General features: G+C 37.9%; 1 protein-coding gene across 2 annotated transcripts in view; it reads left to right on the plus strand.

The window, feature by feature from the left end:
- Positions 1-13,698, plus strand: part of DLG2 (discs large MAGUK scaffold protein 2) — a 985,470-nt gene that overhangs the window by 920,851 nt on the left and 50,921 nt on the right. For both annotated transcript variants that reach the window (XM_053971598.1, XM_053971597.1), the window contains one exon: positions 13,018-13,194. In XM_053971598.1, the coding sequence (XP_053827573.1) occupies positions 13,018-13,194 (177 nt within the window). The remainder of the gene's footprint in view (positions 1-13,017; positions 13,195-13,698) is intronic.

Below are 13,698 nucleotides of genomic sequence, written 5' to 3' on the forward strand. Positions count from 1 at the left end.
GTGTTAGAAGTGAAAAAGTGAAGTGAAAAGGAAGTTCCTACAGCTTGTAAATGAGGCTAGAAAATACTAAAAATTCAAAGAATTGGTCCAGGCAAAAAAACTTGTTGATGAATATTTCAGTCTTGTACACATCAAGTGAAAGAAAAACATCTCTTCAGTCACAGACATTTGTTTGTTCACTTTCTTGCTTGTTTGTTTTTCCACAACTCCCTGGCATATCAAATAATAGTTAAAAAAAAAAAAAAACAAACTTATTTTCAGTCCATATTCTGTCATTCTGTAAGACTCAATTGATTTTAATGGCATGGGTTTTGTATAAGCAAATGCTAAATGACAGTGTAATTTATACTTCAGGCTTTTCTGACAAAATGTGTAACTCCAATTGATGTTTCTATTGAAATCAAAAACATTTCACTCTTTATGTTCAATTTACCCATCACAGCCATCAATATGGCCACTTAACCACATTTTCTGAGCACTTCACAATACCCTCTTTGTGTATTCTAATTTTACCTTTAGGAAACTGGACACCAAATCAGAGACATATTCACACCATCTATATCAGCCCATTTTTCTGATCTAATGTAAATGCTTAGAATTGTTTCTTTCCCATAGGTACTCAGCTGTCTCCATTATTCTCCAGGGAGTTTAGATTTCTCTAAGAATATCTGCATTGCACCTAATTTGTATTCCCAAAATACTAACAAAAGAAAGCTCTCTCCACTGTAATCCTATGGCTATACCAGAAGTGCCTACATTGCCCAAAGATGGCTCAGCCACTCAGCACACTGGAGTTCCCAAACCACCTTCAAGTGATTCAAGATTTTTTCAGTGTTGGTGCATGATTCTGAAGATCACTTGAAACTGTACGCAGCTTAAGCATCTCTGTACCATCCTCAGTTGTCTTTATCAAGGCACTTTTAAGCAAAGCGGAGTATTTTTATCCGCTACAGAAAATGCTCTCAGACACCAAAGTATCATTTTATGCAGAATATATATTAAAAATTCTTGATATTCCCAAAAGTGATGAGTATGGTTTAAACTCCTATGTCTGAATGTATTTTATACTTTGGTCCTTCTGTAGATATGATTGTAAGTAATTTAGTTTGAAGGAGATCATTCTGATGTTGCAAGGCCAACAACCCTCTCCAAAACATGGTCAGCTTCAAAATTACTTCATTTTGCTCAGGACCTTATCCAGGTGAGTTTCTAGTATCTCACAAAATTTCAGAACCTTTGTGCTGCCTGCACCAAGGCTCACCATCCCCTGGTGAGATTCTGTCCTCTCCCACATGTTCAGAGTAGCTCCACGGGTGAGGAACTGATCCCGAAATAATGCAAATGTGAACATGGTCCAATGCAGTCCCTTATTCCTACATGGTTTGTTTTATCATAGACTGTTTTTTTTAGAAAAGTTCTTGCCGTGTTTTCTCTATTGGGAGCGTGGGATTTGCTCCTGCCTCCTACAATGGAAACAAGACTTGACCTCATGCATCTTCCTTGTTAAGGACAAGGTTTATTGTTCTTTTGGAGGTTTTTCTTCCACTGAAGTGGAATGGAATGAAGGGAAAAGAATATTTTAATTGGAAAGGACTTACAAGGATCATCTAGTCCAAAAACCTGACCAGTTCAGGGCTGAACACAAATGAAAGTGTGTTGTTGAGGGCATTGTACAAATGTTTCTTAAAACACTGACATTGACCAGCTCTGAAGGAAGCCTCATCAAATACCTCAGCAGGGCCAGCAAGCAAAATTATATGAGGAAATGTTTGGATCAGCTCATGGTGAACATGGCACACAAAGACATGCTTGTAAATTGATCTCTTCTACAACTTAGCCAGCTACAAAACGTTTTTGTAGGGGGCACCACTCAATGTCTTTAAAATAGAGAGGAAAGATGCCAGCATAACCTATAAACCAGTGAAGGAGTTACAGTTCATTTATAGCTGCCAGAGACATAAACTGGGATTTTTTACAACTTTTGCCTCAGTCTTGTGTTTCCTGTACACACATATCTAACATTAACTGGCTTGACACAATCATTTGAGTCAGGCTTAGGAAATGGTTGTGGTTTATGATGTTCCAAATTGAGTTTTACATCCTGAAATGTACAGTTAATTTCCTTAAAATAAATTAATAGAAATTATTTATCTAGGAGGAATATTAGAAAAGCAACTGCACCTATGAATTATTTTCTAGTACATAGAATGTGTCATGGCACACTTAGGTCTAAGTACATGTAATCTGTTTGAAATTGGTCAGATTACTCAAATGCTAAACAAAATGTGGTTAGGAGCCTGACTCAAAAGATGGCAAGTTTCACTTTGCCTAAACTTAAGCTTTTAAACCTAGCTTTTTATGAATATTTCCCATGTAAAGTTAATTGCAGAGTGGAAATAAGGGTTCATGGTTCTTTTTTTTTTTTCCTGCAGGACAGAGAGCCAGTTTGGTTGCTTAAGTCAGGAATTACATACAGAATGAGAAGTATCATTATACACAACACCATCAAAATTCTGAGCTTCATTCATGGCAGCAGAAACTTATCCTAGTTCCTGGTTTCTCCTAGCTGCTAGCAGCATCCAGGAGTCAGCCATCAAAGCACTTCTGTTACTGCACCAGACCTTCATCTTGTCAGCCTCAGAGCAGCTTAAGGCAAATTCTGTCAATCTTAAAGCTGCTTAGGGTAATGTTTTCAAAGTGACTTAGCAAATCAAAGTCTAATCTTCATTGAAAGTCTACAAAACCCTGTCTCAGATGTGCTTATTTTACCTTTAAAAATGGGATGCAGGAACTTGTGATGTTACCCTTAATCCTGCTTTTGAGCACACGTGAGCCGGAACTCCCAGGGAGGAGGGTGTGGGTAATGCAGTGGAGTGAATGAGGAATTGCAAGGAGCTCAGTGCAGTGTGCAGGGAGTTGTGGGAAAACAAACCTAATTTTTTGTTTCACAGAGAGAAGATAAGAATTTTAGCATCATCCTCTTGCAGCTTTGTTTCAGAAATATTAAAATAGATATTGCTGCTGTTAAATGTTTTGGGTAATAATGGTTGATCAGCACTTTTATATTCAAAGTACATTTATAAAGAAAATTGACAACCAGACACATAGTGAGACCAACAAATCTAATCATTAAGAAGAAATAGTCACATTGTTTTGACACTGATGAGGTGACACCAAAGACCATTATTTTAATTTTTAATTTTTGATTGTTTCTGCTTTTGAGTATTCTGGCATCTTATTTTCAAGCTTTTTTTTTTCTGTTAAGAGCAGACACTAGTGAAAACTGGTGTTGTATTATTCATTTAACTCAAGAAGATGGAGGTTTATAGAAAATATCACCTACTAGAAAACATTCTACCCAATCACAGAATAAAACTTCACAGGATAAATCTCTTTTAAGTAAGTGTTGACAGATAGGAGTTCAAGGAATCCACAGAACTGGCTGACCAAATAGAACATCTCATAGCTGCTGCTCTTCCAGACAAACTTTCTCTGTTATTTCCATTACAGTTTAGACAATTTCAGTTGAGTTCAGCTCAGGCCTGTGGTATTGATTTTTCTAGAGATCCACCTTAAAAATCTGACATCTTTAGAGATTTCATGTTTGGCCTCATGAAGTAGAGGTTATATAGAGACACCTGACCTTTGTACCATAAAAACTCATCTTTAGATTTCAATTGCATTTGGATTTTTGCAAAATTACTCTTCTTCAAAAGTCATCCTTTAAAAGAGAGAAAATCGAACCCAGAAATTAATTGCATTGCTTCCAATTTAAGTCTGTGCTAAAACCCAAAGAACGGACTCATTCTATAAGCAAGCTCCTCCTGCTGATTGAGTAAACTCTTAATGAGTTCCTCAAGATTTGACCTAGACACAAAAGGTTTTTATGATTTCTCAAACAGTTGCATTCAGCAGAGTTTATGGATTTAGTACATTTCTCCACATTAGGCAGGATAATTAATTTCTATAATAATTTTCAGTGGTTTTCTACAGTATAGCTCCTACATGGGGCTTCTCATTATCTCAGCAGAACCTACTCAGTCAACACAATAACAATGAAAATCCAAATTGTGACTCTTTCACTGTCAAAGGACAGCATTCAAGGCCAAGTAGAAACCATTACTGAGAAAGAACGGTTGCAAACAAATATCTTGACTTTTCTTTTCATAATTTCTTCTCAGAGCAGCCAGTGTTCTATCTCATTAATACTTTCTCTGAGTTTTGCTTGTCTACACTTTTTCACATCTAGAGAACAATCTTTTTTTTCCAATGGCAGTTTCTAAAGGCTGGAGTGTATAAACAGATTTATTGTGATATTAACAAATTATTATGATATGATTCATTGTGTTACAATCACCTCCATGATAGGGAAGTCTGTAGAGTTCCTCACCTCTTACAACAGAAGTATGTCAGAATATTCAGATTGACAAGGCTGCAATGTTGATTTCTCATGAGAAAAGAAAAAAATTATCTATTTTTCTGACAAGATTTTCTGAATTTTGGCTGGTGGGATGTTTTTTAGTAGTAGAAGCATTGTGCTTAGTCCATCTCTTACAAGTCTTTCTGTCACCATTATGTTCAAATCATACAAATCATAAATGTGGATCATTTTTTCATAGGAAGGCTTAGTCTTACTTATGTTCTGCAGATTTCTAATATCCTTGTCCAAAAAAACCAAAAGAAACCATCATATATTTGGCTGGTAGTAATAATTATGTCACCAGAGGGGTTTCTTTTTGTGCACTGAAAATTTCCTTTTGATTATAAACCAGTGGAAGCACAATGAATTCTGTGGGCAGCCTGGCCACAATGGAATTTTGAATTCAAGACTCAGGTCGTGATTAGGTCTAAGAGAAAGCAATTGCAAGCTACAGGGTATCTGAGAAAACTACCTGAAAAATCCCAACTACCCAAAGCAGATCCTCGAGTTCTATTGCAACAGTTAGAACTATGGCAGACCAATTACTAAAAAATATCTAAATCCAGTGCTTTTTTGCAGTGTATTCTCTAGTGGATAAGAAGACACATTTGGGTGCAGGGAGGTATTTAGATACAGGCTGTGCTAACAGAGTCATAATTTTCTCTTTCAGTTTCATTGTCTTTGAAAGAAATACCTGATTTTATTTTATATTTTATTTTACATTTTATTTTATTTTATTTTATTTTATTTTATTTTATTTTATTTTATTTTTCCCTGTGGAAAAAAATCCCTAAATTAATATTCTCAGACAGCAAATAAGTTACTATGAGAGAGAATGACTTTTTGGCTCCTGTGTCAATCCATGCAATTTCAGGTGAATTACCCAGTAGTTTAAAGTATCCCTGATTTGACATCCAGTCACATTTCCTTTCTGGATATGGATAATCTTAAATGTCACAACACAAAAATGTCTTTTGAGAAACTGCACTTGATGCCTCAGAGAGAAACCAGAGATGCAGTCAAGCAGCAGCTTCAATTTGTCTGTATGGGGAGGAAAAAAATCAAACCCAAGAATAAGACAGATTTCATATCATTTTGGTGCATAATGCACAGATGAAGTCAAGGTCAGTCAAAAATTATCTCATTTCTTTGGAAGAAACAGCTATGTACAAACCTGACGTAATTTTTGAGTTTGCTGTGAAATCTGCATCTCATGCACAAGTTTGGGGGTTTATTGTGAAATTTCAGCCACAGATTCAGAGGTGCTGAAGAAGCCTTCCAGAATCAGCTACACATGTCCTCTGGAGTTTATGAAAATGCCTAAGGCTAAATTTAATCTTGAGATCACCAAGGTGATCTCCCTGTTTTAAAGCAAACCTGAAAGCTGAGGATCTGGACTACATTAAGTCCAATGCTGATGTATTTAAAAGCTTCTGTTTACCACAGATGAAACTGGCTGCCAGATTTTCCTAGTCAGTAAATTAGGGTAAGGTGAGCGTATGCTCACACCTTGGTTTCAGATGTTTGCAATCAGAAGAGGGATTCTCTTTCGGTCTTTTATGCCCTGTAAAATGCCAAAGAAACAAAAAGTGTGTTCCTTGAAAGGAATTCCCCTTGTGCCAGCACAAGAAAAAGCATGAAGGAATTTCACTTTCTCAAGCCACCTTACAGTTCCTGCTGGGAGGGGTAAAAACCAGGCAAACCTGGGAGTAATATTATATCTGTCCATGTCTACTACTGAAAGACTGAACTGTCAGTCCTTGCTCACAGTGAGATATTTTGCCTCTAACGTAGTACATTGTATGCTGTTGCGTAGCAAGACCATGAAAGTGCAAATGTTGGTTTGATACTTCTGAAAATGTTGGCTTATATTTTTCTGTACAAATTTTGTAGAACCCATTTCCTGCACAGAATATGAGCACTTGCTAAAAACTAAAAAAAAAAAACCCATCGGCAACATAGAGACTGGCTCCTAAGAGCTGACATTAAGCATCATGCTTGTACCTCCAAAATGAGCAGAATATTCCCCAAGGACAAATGGCAGTCCTCTTCCCTGATAAACATCATAAAGAAAATATATCCCTCTTTTTTGTAAAATTTTTCTGGAACTAATTGCTGCTGTCTCCAATCCTCTTTTTCCTTGAGATCCATGACATAACTCTGCCAAATTTCCACTAGGAGGAAAAGAATAAAGAATTACTTGGACTAAATGGAAAAATTGCTGAATGAAGTAAAGAAGTAATATGACAGCAAATGGAAAAGGCTTGCATGCAAATGTGCAACGGGATTTGCTGCAGTGGAGGTGCCTTAGGAGCAGCTACACTAACACCCTGAACTGCACATTGACTGGGAACCTGCCCCATGGCTCAGTGCCTAAACCTACTCTCTTACTAATTTAGAGCCATTTCTCCTTATCCTGTTACTACATGCCCTTGTAAAAAGTCCCTCTCCAGCTTACTTGTAGTCTCTAAGGTGGTGGAAGATCCTAATAGTCTCCATGGAGCCTTCTCTTCTCCAGGCTGAACAGCCACAATTCTCTCAGCCTGTGTTCGTAGCAGAGGTGCCCCAGATCTCTGATTATCTTCATCAGAGAGCTGCAGTGCTCTCTGTTGTAGCTCTGGACTCGCTCCAGCAGGTCTACATCCTTCTGCTGGGGGGCCCACAGCTGGACACAGCACTCCTGTCCACCTTAGGTGAATCCAATCTGTTGCTGGTAATGGGCCCTGATCAGTGCTGACTTCCAAAGGGAACCTGGCAACCGTGTTGCATTGCTGCCCTGTCATGACTGATTTTGGTAACACAAACAGCCAATACTGTCCCTCTCAGCCTGACAAGGTTGAGGGGATGGGTTTCATGAAGAGTCACAACATCATCAAGATAGGAAAAGAAACAAGAAGAAAGCAAAAAACCAAAATAAAGGCAGGGGGAGGGTAATGAAAGTAAAAGAAGTAAAAGAAAAATAATGCAAAGAAAAGGAAAAAGCAGGAATTGTGGCATCTATGAATGACAGGTCAAACATTCAGACATATTTTGTTAAAACTACATTGTTGTAGTTTACTCCTAATAAAAGGTGTTCTTCCCAACTCTCCCAGCAGAGATGATCATGTACAACAGCATCATCTTGTGCATGGGGGCTATTGCAGCAGCCTCCAGTCTCAGCAAGCAGCACCTCAGAGTTTCCCAAACCTCCCAAGGAGAAACATTTTGTATGCTCTACACATAGGATTTACCAGTTCAGCTTCTCCAGATGGAAACAAAGCTGGGAGGAGAAGTTGAAAGCCTTCATTGGCTTGCCAGCACATGAAAATTTAACCCTTTTAATAGCATCTTAATTGCCTTGCAATGGCTGCTTCGATCAGAGAGCCGCTGCGCTCTCTGTTGTAGCTATAGCAATGAATTATATTAGTGTTTCTTTCATCTTCTTCTAATTTTTTCTTCAAGCTGAGCCTGCAAGTGGGTGGAAATGCATTTATTACTGAGTGCAGAAAAGACAGCTATGAAGCTTGGGGTCTGATTCTGACTATCATGCTGAGTTACTGTCTAAAACCAGGCAAATGATTAAACCTCTCTGCACTGGATTTCCCCATCTGTAAAGAAAGAATAGGGTAGGGGGTAGGATAGATGTGGTGAATGAGGAGAATAACATATATCTCCCTTAGGATGATGCTATAAAATCTGATGTCTGAGAATCCCTGTTCAAGAAATTTTCAGATAAGAGACAAATATTTTTTAGTGGTGCGTAAGCAGATATGCTGGCAGATCGCAGGAGAGTTAGGACTATTTACAGTAGCTGAAAATCTCTCCTGCTAAATGTTGTTGTCGTTTCATAATCAAGTGAATAGCAAAGAGCAGTCTGTAAATTTATGTGCAAACTCCCATCTGTGCCAGAAGAAGAAAGTAATTTCAGAGATGCAAATAAAGCTGACATGCAGCACCTGAACTGTATGAAATTACTGGCTATTGATACAGGAGTGGAAGATTTTGGGGTTTTGCATTGAACATATAGAAGCATTCAGTAAAATATATTCCTGTGTTCTAAATGCAGGTATATCCCTTGCTTTGTCAGGAAGATTATGAAGACTACTAACAGTAGTGTTTACAGCATTAGCTGAGGAAGCTAAGAGGGTTCTCTGTTAAATTCCCTTTTCTGCTAAGCGTTTAGCAAGATCACTTAGTCTTTCTGTACCCTGTTTTTTCGTGTTGCAAATGCTGGTAACAATATAGCATCACGAATGTTAATAGGGTGTAATATATGGGATTGCACTGGGAATTGATTTTCTGTTTTGTTACAGCTAATATATTTTCTTTGTCAAACATTTATTCCTCTAGCTGCGAGAATAGGTGTCATTAGGAATAGAAATTTACTGCACAAGGCAGCTTAGCTTTTGAAAATGCCTCAAATAGCAAAGATATAATCAAAATAAGTGGAAGAAAAAAGATACCCTAGTTTTGGTGGCCTTCATGCCATGTAGACACCTCACTGCTTGTTAGGCAGTATATTACAGCTTGGTGAAATTAGTATTTTAATTTCAAACAATTTTTGAGCAATGAATTTGAATGCTGTTGTGAAATGCTTGTCTCATGTTTTATGCAGGTGTGGCTACCTAAAAATGATTAAGAAGCACCCAGGCACAAAAATAAAACCTGTTAGGTTCTGTCCAAATTGCTGCTGGGATTAGTCTCATGTAATGATCACTTCTGAAGTCTGGAATAATATCAGGGAAGCAAGCCTCACATATTCTTAAATATTTGTGATAGCCAGCTTCTTCTAAATGTTTGCACCTCCTGCTTCACTTCTCAGGACTTTCTGTATTTTCTATAAGCATGAGGCTTTCAGCAAGCCTTTCATGGCAGTACTTGGCATTTGAATGACACTTTTCACTTTCAAAATATTAAACAGTTTTCTTTAAACTAAGGCAAGAACTGAGAACTGAGAAAAAAATAGCTTAAGTGTTAATGGAACTTTGTTGCATATACCTTATGCTTTTGATAATCACACCAATTCCTGTTGCTGGTTTTCTAATAAGGGAATTAAGCTGACCAAATCAGGATTTCACCACATCTGTTAAACTGGTTAGTAGCAAGCTCTTTTCCCAGTATTTTATCCACATCTCATAGTAGTCACTGGGTTTAGTGTATTTGTAACTTCAAAATGCATTCTCTATCCTGTGTAACCCAGGATTCTGTTTGTGAAATGCACTGTCTAGAAGATTCTGAACAGGAGTTTTCTGATGCTGGTGTGATCACAACATGGGTGACAGCTCTAAAGTGGAAGTTAAATAATTCAAACCGATTTCTTTTGTTGTAAAATATTGACTATCCCAATTCAAAAGTAGACTGAGTCAGTTGACTTGGAAAAAAAAAAACTTACTGACACAGAGAAAGCTCTTTGTTTTGTCCTATAAGATGCAAAAAGAAAGGCTTAACAGTGGATGCAAGCAGCTAAGTGAGCATATAAAACACATGAAAGAACAGTGATTGAAGATGCACTTTTATCAGTTGTGAAGAAAAAAAAGCAGCTGTTGTTAGCTGTTAGACAAATGTCATTAAAATGTTGTAAGGTTATTGAGATTATTATTCTTTAATACTGCAGTAAAAGATACTAAAAAATATTTACAGCTCAGTGCTGTGAAGAACTGCCCAAGCAACCCATGAATAAGCAGCCTCAGCCAGATGAAAGTATATGGTCATATTAGCGAGTTCAGAAAGCTCACTAGCTCTGCTGTGCAGCCCCTCCAGTATCTGCAATATTGTGCTTGTGTTTTGGGGAGATACCTCTAATTCATCACAGAGAGAGAGGGGCACTGTGACATGTCTTCTTGGTTTAGACCCTCTAGATGGTTTGAATAACCCTGTTTCTATTAAACATCTCATTTTGGAAGAGGACTTGTCTGATCCTGATCATGCTGATCCTTCTCTAGCTGAAATGATGGTGCTCATCTTTCAGAAAGGGCTGTTAGGTGCTCTGTGCAAGGGTGGGTTTCGTGTTGGACTGTGTTGCTCCTCTCAACTCATAATACTCAGCAAAGGTGCTTTTATTTTTTTAACTTTTCTTCTGATATTCTCCCTGGCATGGCAGAACCTATCTAAGGTGTCTAACATACCCCCTAGTGTGTTATCCTGGTGAAGAAGCTTGCACAAAACAACTAGACCTTGCTGAGAGCTCACCTTGATTCTGATGAAAGTTTCAGTGCTTGCAGATGGTATCCTGTAAGACTTGGATGTCATTGTCTAAAACCATGGCAAAGAAAAAATGGCATCTTTTTCTGCCTGTTCTGCTCAGTTCCTTTACCAAACAAGAGGTCTGGCTGCATTCATTTTGTGTCACTTCAGTTGATACTCAACAGATGCAGAGGTGTTATTTTTATATACATCTTCAAAACCAAGCACAAACAGAACTGTGTGGTGTTCATCAGGTAGAAAATTAGAAATGACATGTCAGTCTCTTAAAGGGATTAGATTTTGCAATCCAAACTGCCCTCGCAGCCTGAGGTGGTGGGGATGAGTGTGCCCAGGTCTCTCTATAGCCCAAAGTAGTCAACAATGCCTGGAGTGAAGACCTCCACGTACTTTATAGCTGGGCCAACAGCCAACCAGCAAAAGCATGTTTTACAGAGCCAGAAATGTTATCAAAAGTGTAAACTCAAATACAGCTGTTACCAAGACATGGCTCTTAATTTGAAATGTTTAGGAAAGATCACTGAAGTCAGCTTTCATGTCATTTTCATTTGCTAATGGAGTAATCAACATCTGTACAGCATCAGCCACAAAATCTTTCATTCAATGAAAAGTGTGCTCAAAAAGTCATCTCTTGTCTGAGATCTGTAATCTCATTTTAATTAGCAATGCACATGATTACTCCAATCAAAGCAAGTCAGTGGCAAACATTGCCATCTGCATTCATCACTAACATCAGCCAGCACGATGACAGACTCATTTTAAGTCAATATGTGGGCTCTGAGGTGCAAATGTCTGTTCAAGGACAAAGAATATTGTCATACTTTCTACTTCTTAACTTTTGAAAGACAATCTTCATCTTAAAACTTGCAGAATATGGGGCATTTCCAGTCTGGCATCAGGGAATGATTTGTATCAGGGATGCTTGCTTATTCTCTGTAACAGAAGATATTATCCCTTGTTTTGAGTGACTTAATTAGGCCTGGAATCGGGATTGTATGATGTCTGCCCAGTATCCAGCATGGCCAACTGACTGGTTAGGGGTTTTGAGCTGTTGAACAGCTTCCATGGCAAGGTGCACAATTAATCAGTGAATTTTAAGACTGTTCAATACGGTGGTAAAACTCTGATCACTGCCTGCTGCCAAGGGCAATGCCCACAGGATGATGTGTTGTGTGCCTGTTTCTATATGCACTGCCATCTTCCAGGGATCTGGTGTCATCAGTTGGTTAAGAAGAGGTGTCTGATGACACTTAACTGCTTCTGGATTTATGAGCTTCTTCATCAGATGTCTTCACAGGAAGCTGTACTTGAGAAGCAGCAGATGACCTAGTACCAGTAAGAGTCCTTTATGAATGTAAATATTTAATAAGATATAGTCAGGTTTTTAAAATAAATTTTCCACTACTAAGCAATTAAATTTTTCCAAAGTGTTCTTACATTTCAAGAACATTTACCAAAAAAGGAACAAGCATAAGTAAGCTTATGGATTATGTAAAATTCAGCAGTCTTCATCCTCAGAGAAGGGAATTGTCTGGCCATTTCTGAAGATGTTAGTTCAAGACTTTAAACTCTTTAAAAGAAGACATTTCAAGTAGCATTTTTCTTCTTCCTGAACCAGACTTGCCATGCACAGTTGGTGCGTATGAGACCTTTAAATTATTTTGGTTGCATAGTCACAATTTTGAGAACTTATTTTAAAGTTCTCCACATTATGAGAAGTAGCTTTGAGTGGTTTATATCTACCCATAAAACTGCTACAATCATTCTTTGCAATTACACTAGAATGCACAGCAATTAATTACATTAAATCCTTCTCACAAAAGTGTTTACCAGTGAAAACATTGCCATAGCTTTCTTTCTGACAGTGAAAGAGTAGGGATTATTAGACACTTCTTGGGATTTAACTGTTGTAACATTTCTGCAGCCAGGATTATGATCATATTATTTTCCCTATAGGAAATAAACATCAGTTCTTGACAGGCATGATCTTGAAACAATATTTTACATGTGAAAAAATTTCCCAAGTATTTTTTTCCTGTAAGAAATCAAGATCTGGATTTTTTAACTCCACTCATTGGAGTTACCCAGCTAAAAGCAATTGCTGGGATTCATGTGCAGGGTCTTACTGTCAGAAAGAGGGATACCATGGTGTAGGTGCCAGGCATTGGACTGGAAGGCATAGGCTGACATTGGTATCAGATTTTACTATTCACTTTCTCTTATAGGGAAAAAAAAAAAAGAAAAAAGAAAAGGCTTCTGTAAAGACTTAACTTCACAGTGGAAAGAGTTTTCCTCTGAGTAGGACCTTTCCCCTTGGAAAAGGTTACCTGTGACATAAAATATGATTAATTGTTCAGAAGTTCACGTACCCAGACTGATATAATCACCTGCCTTCATATCTTTATTTCCTTTCACAGAGCTATGTTTGACTATGACAAGAGCAAAGACAGTGGCCTCCCAAGCCAAGGACTGAGTTTCAAGTATGGAGACATCCTTCACGTCATCAACGCCTCAGATGATGAATGGTGGCAGGCGAGAAGGGTCACACTGGAGGGGGACAGTGAGGAGATGGGAGTTATACCCAGCAAGAGGAGGTGAGTGCTGCCTCCTCCTTCTTACCTCCTTGGCCATTACCTTAAATTTTTTTTTTTTTTTTTTTGCAAATATGGAGTGCATCAATCTACTGAAAAACTGGGGGCAGTAAAGGAAAATCCCACAGGTATTTCAAGAGTTGGAAGACACAGTTTTTGCTGTGAGATTTAAAGAATTCTGGCTGTTTGGAACTGTAGTGGAAAGAAACTCAGAAGGTGACTCAATTACTAGTAACTTTATAAAGAAAGGGGAAAAGAAGGACAGATCACCATCTACTAAAGAGCTTCAGAAAAAAAAAAAAAAAAAAAGAGTAACCAGAACCTGAGTCTGGGAATTTGTTCTGAATTTGAAGTGGAGCACATGTTTTAATGTCAGGGTGATTAGCCATTGCATAAAACTGCTGAAGGATGTAATGAATGACTTGACATTTTCAAATCAAGACTGTATGTCTTTCTTTTGAGAGGGTAATAGAATTAAACTTCTCAGCCTGTGTGATGTAAAATATG

The sequence above is a fragment of the Vidua macroura genome, chromosome 2, assembly GCF_024509145.1.
Source record: "Vidua macroura isolate BioBank_ID:100142 chromosome 2, ASM2450914v1, whole genome shotgun sequence".
NCBI lineage: Eukaryota > Metazoa > Chordata > Aves > Passeriformes > Viduidae > Vidua > Vidua macroura.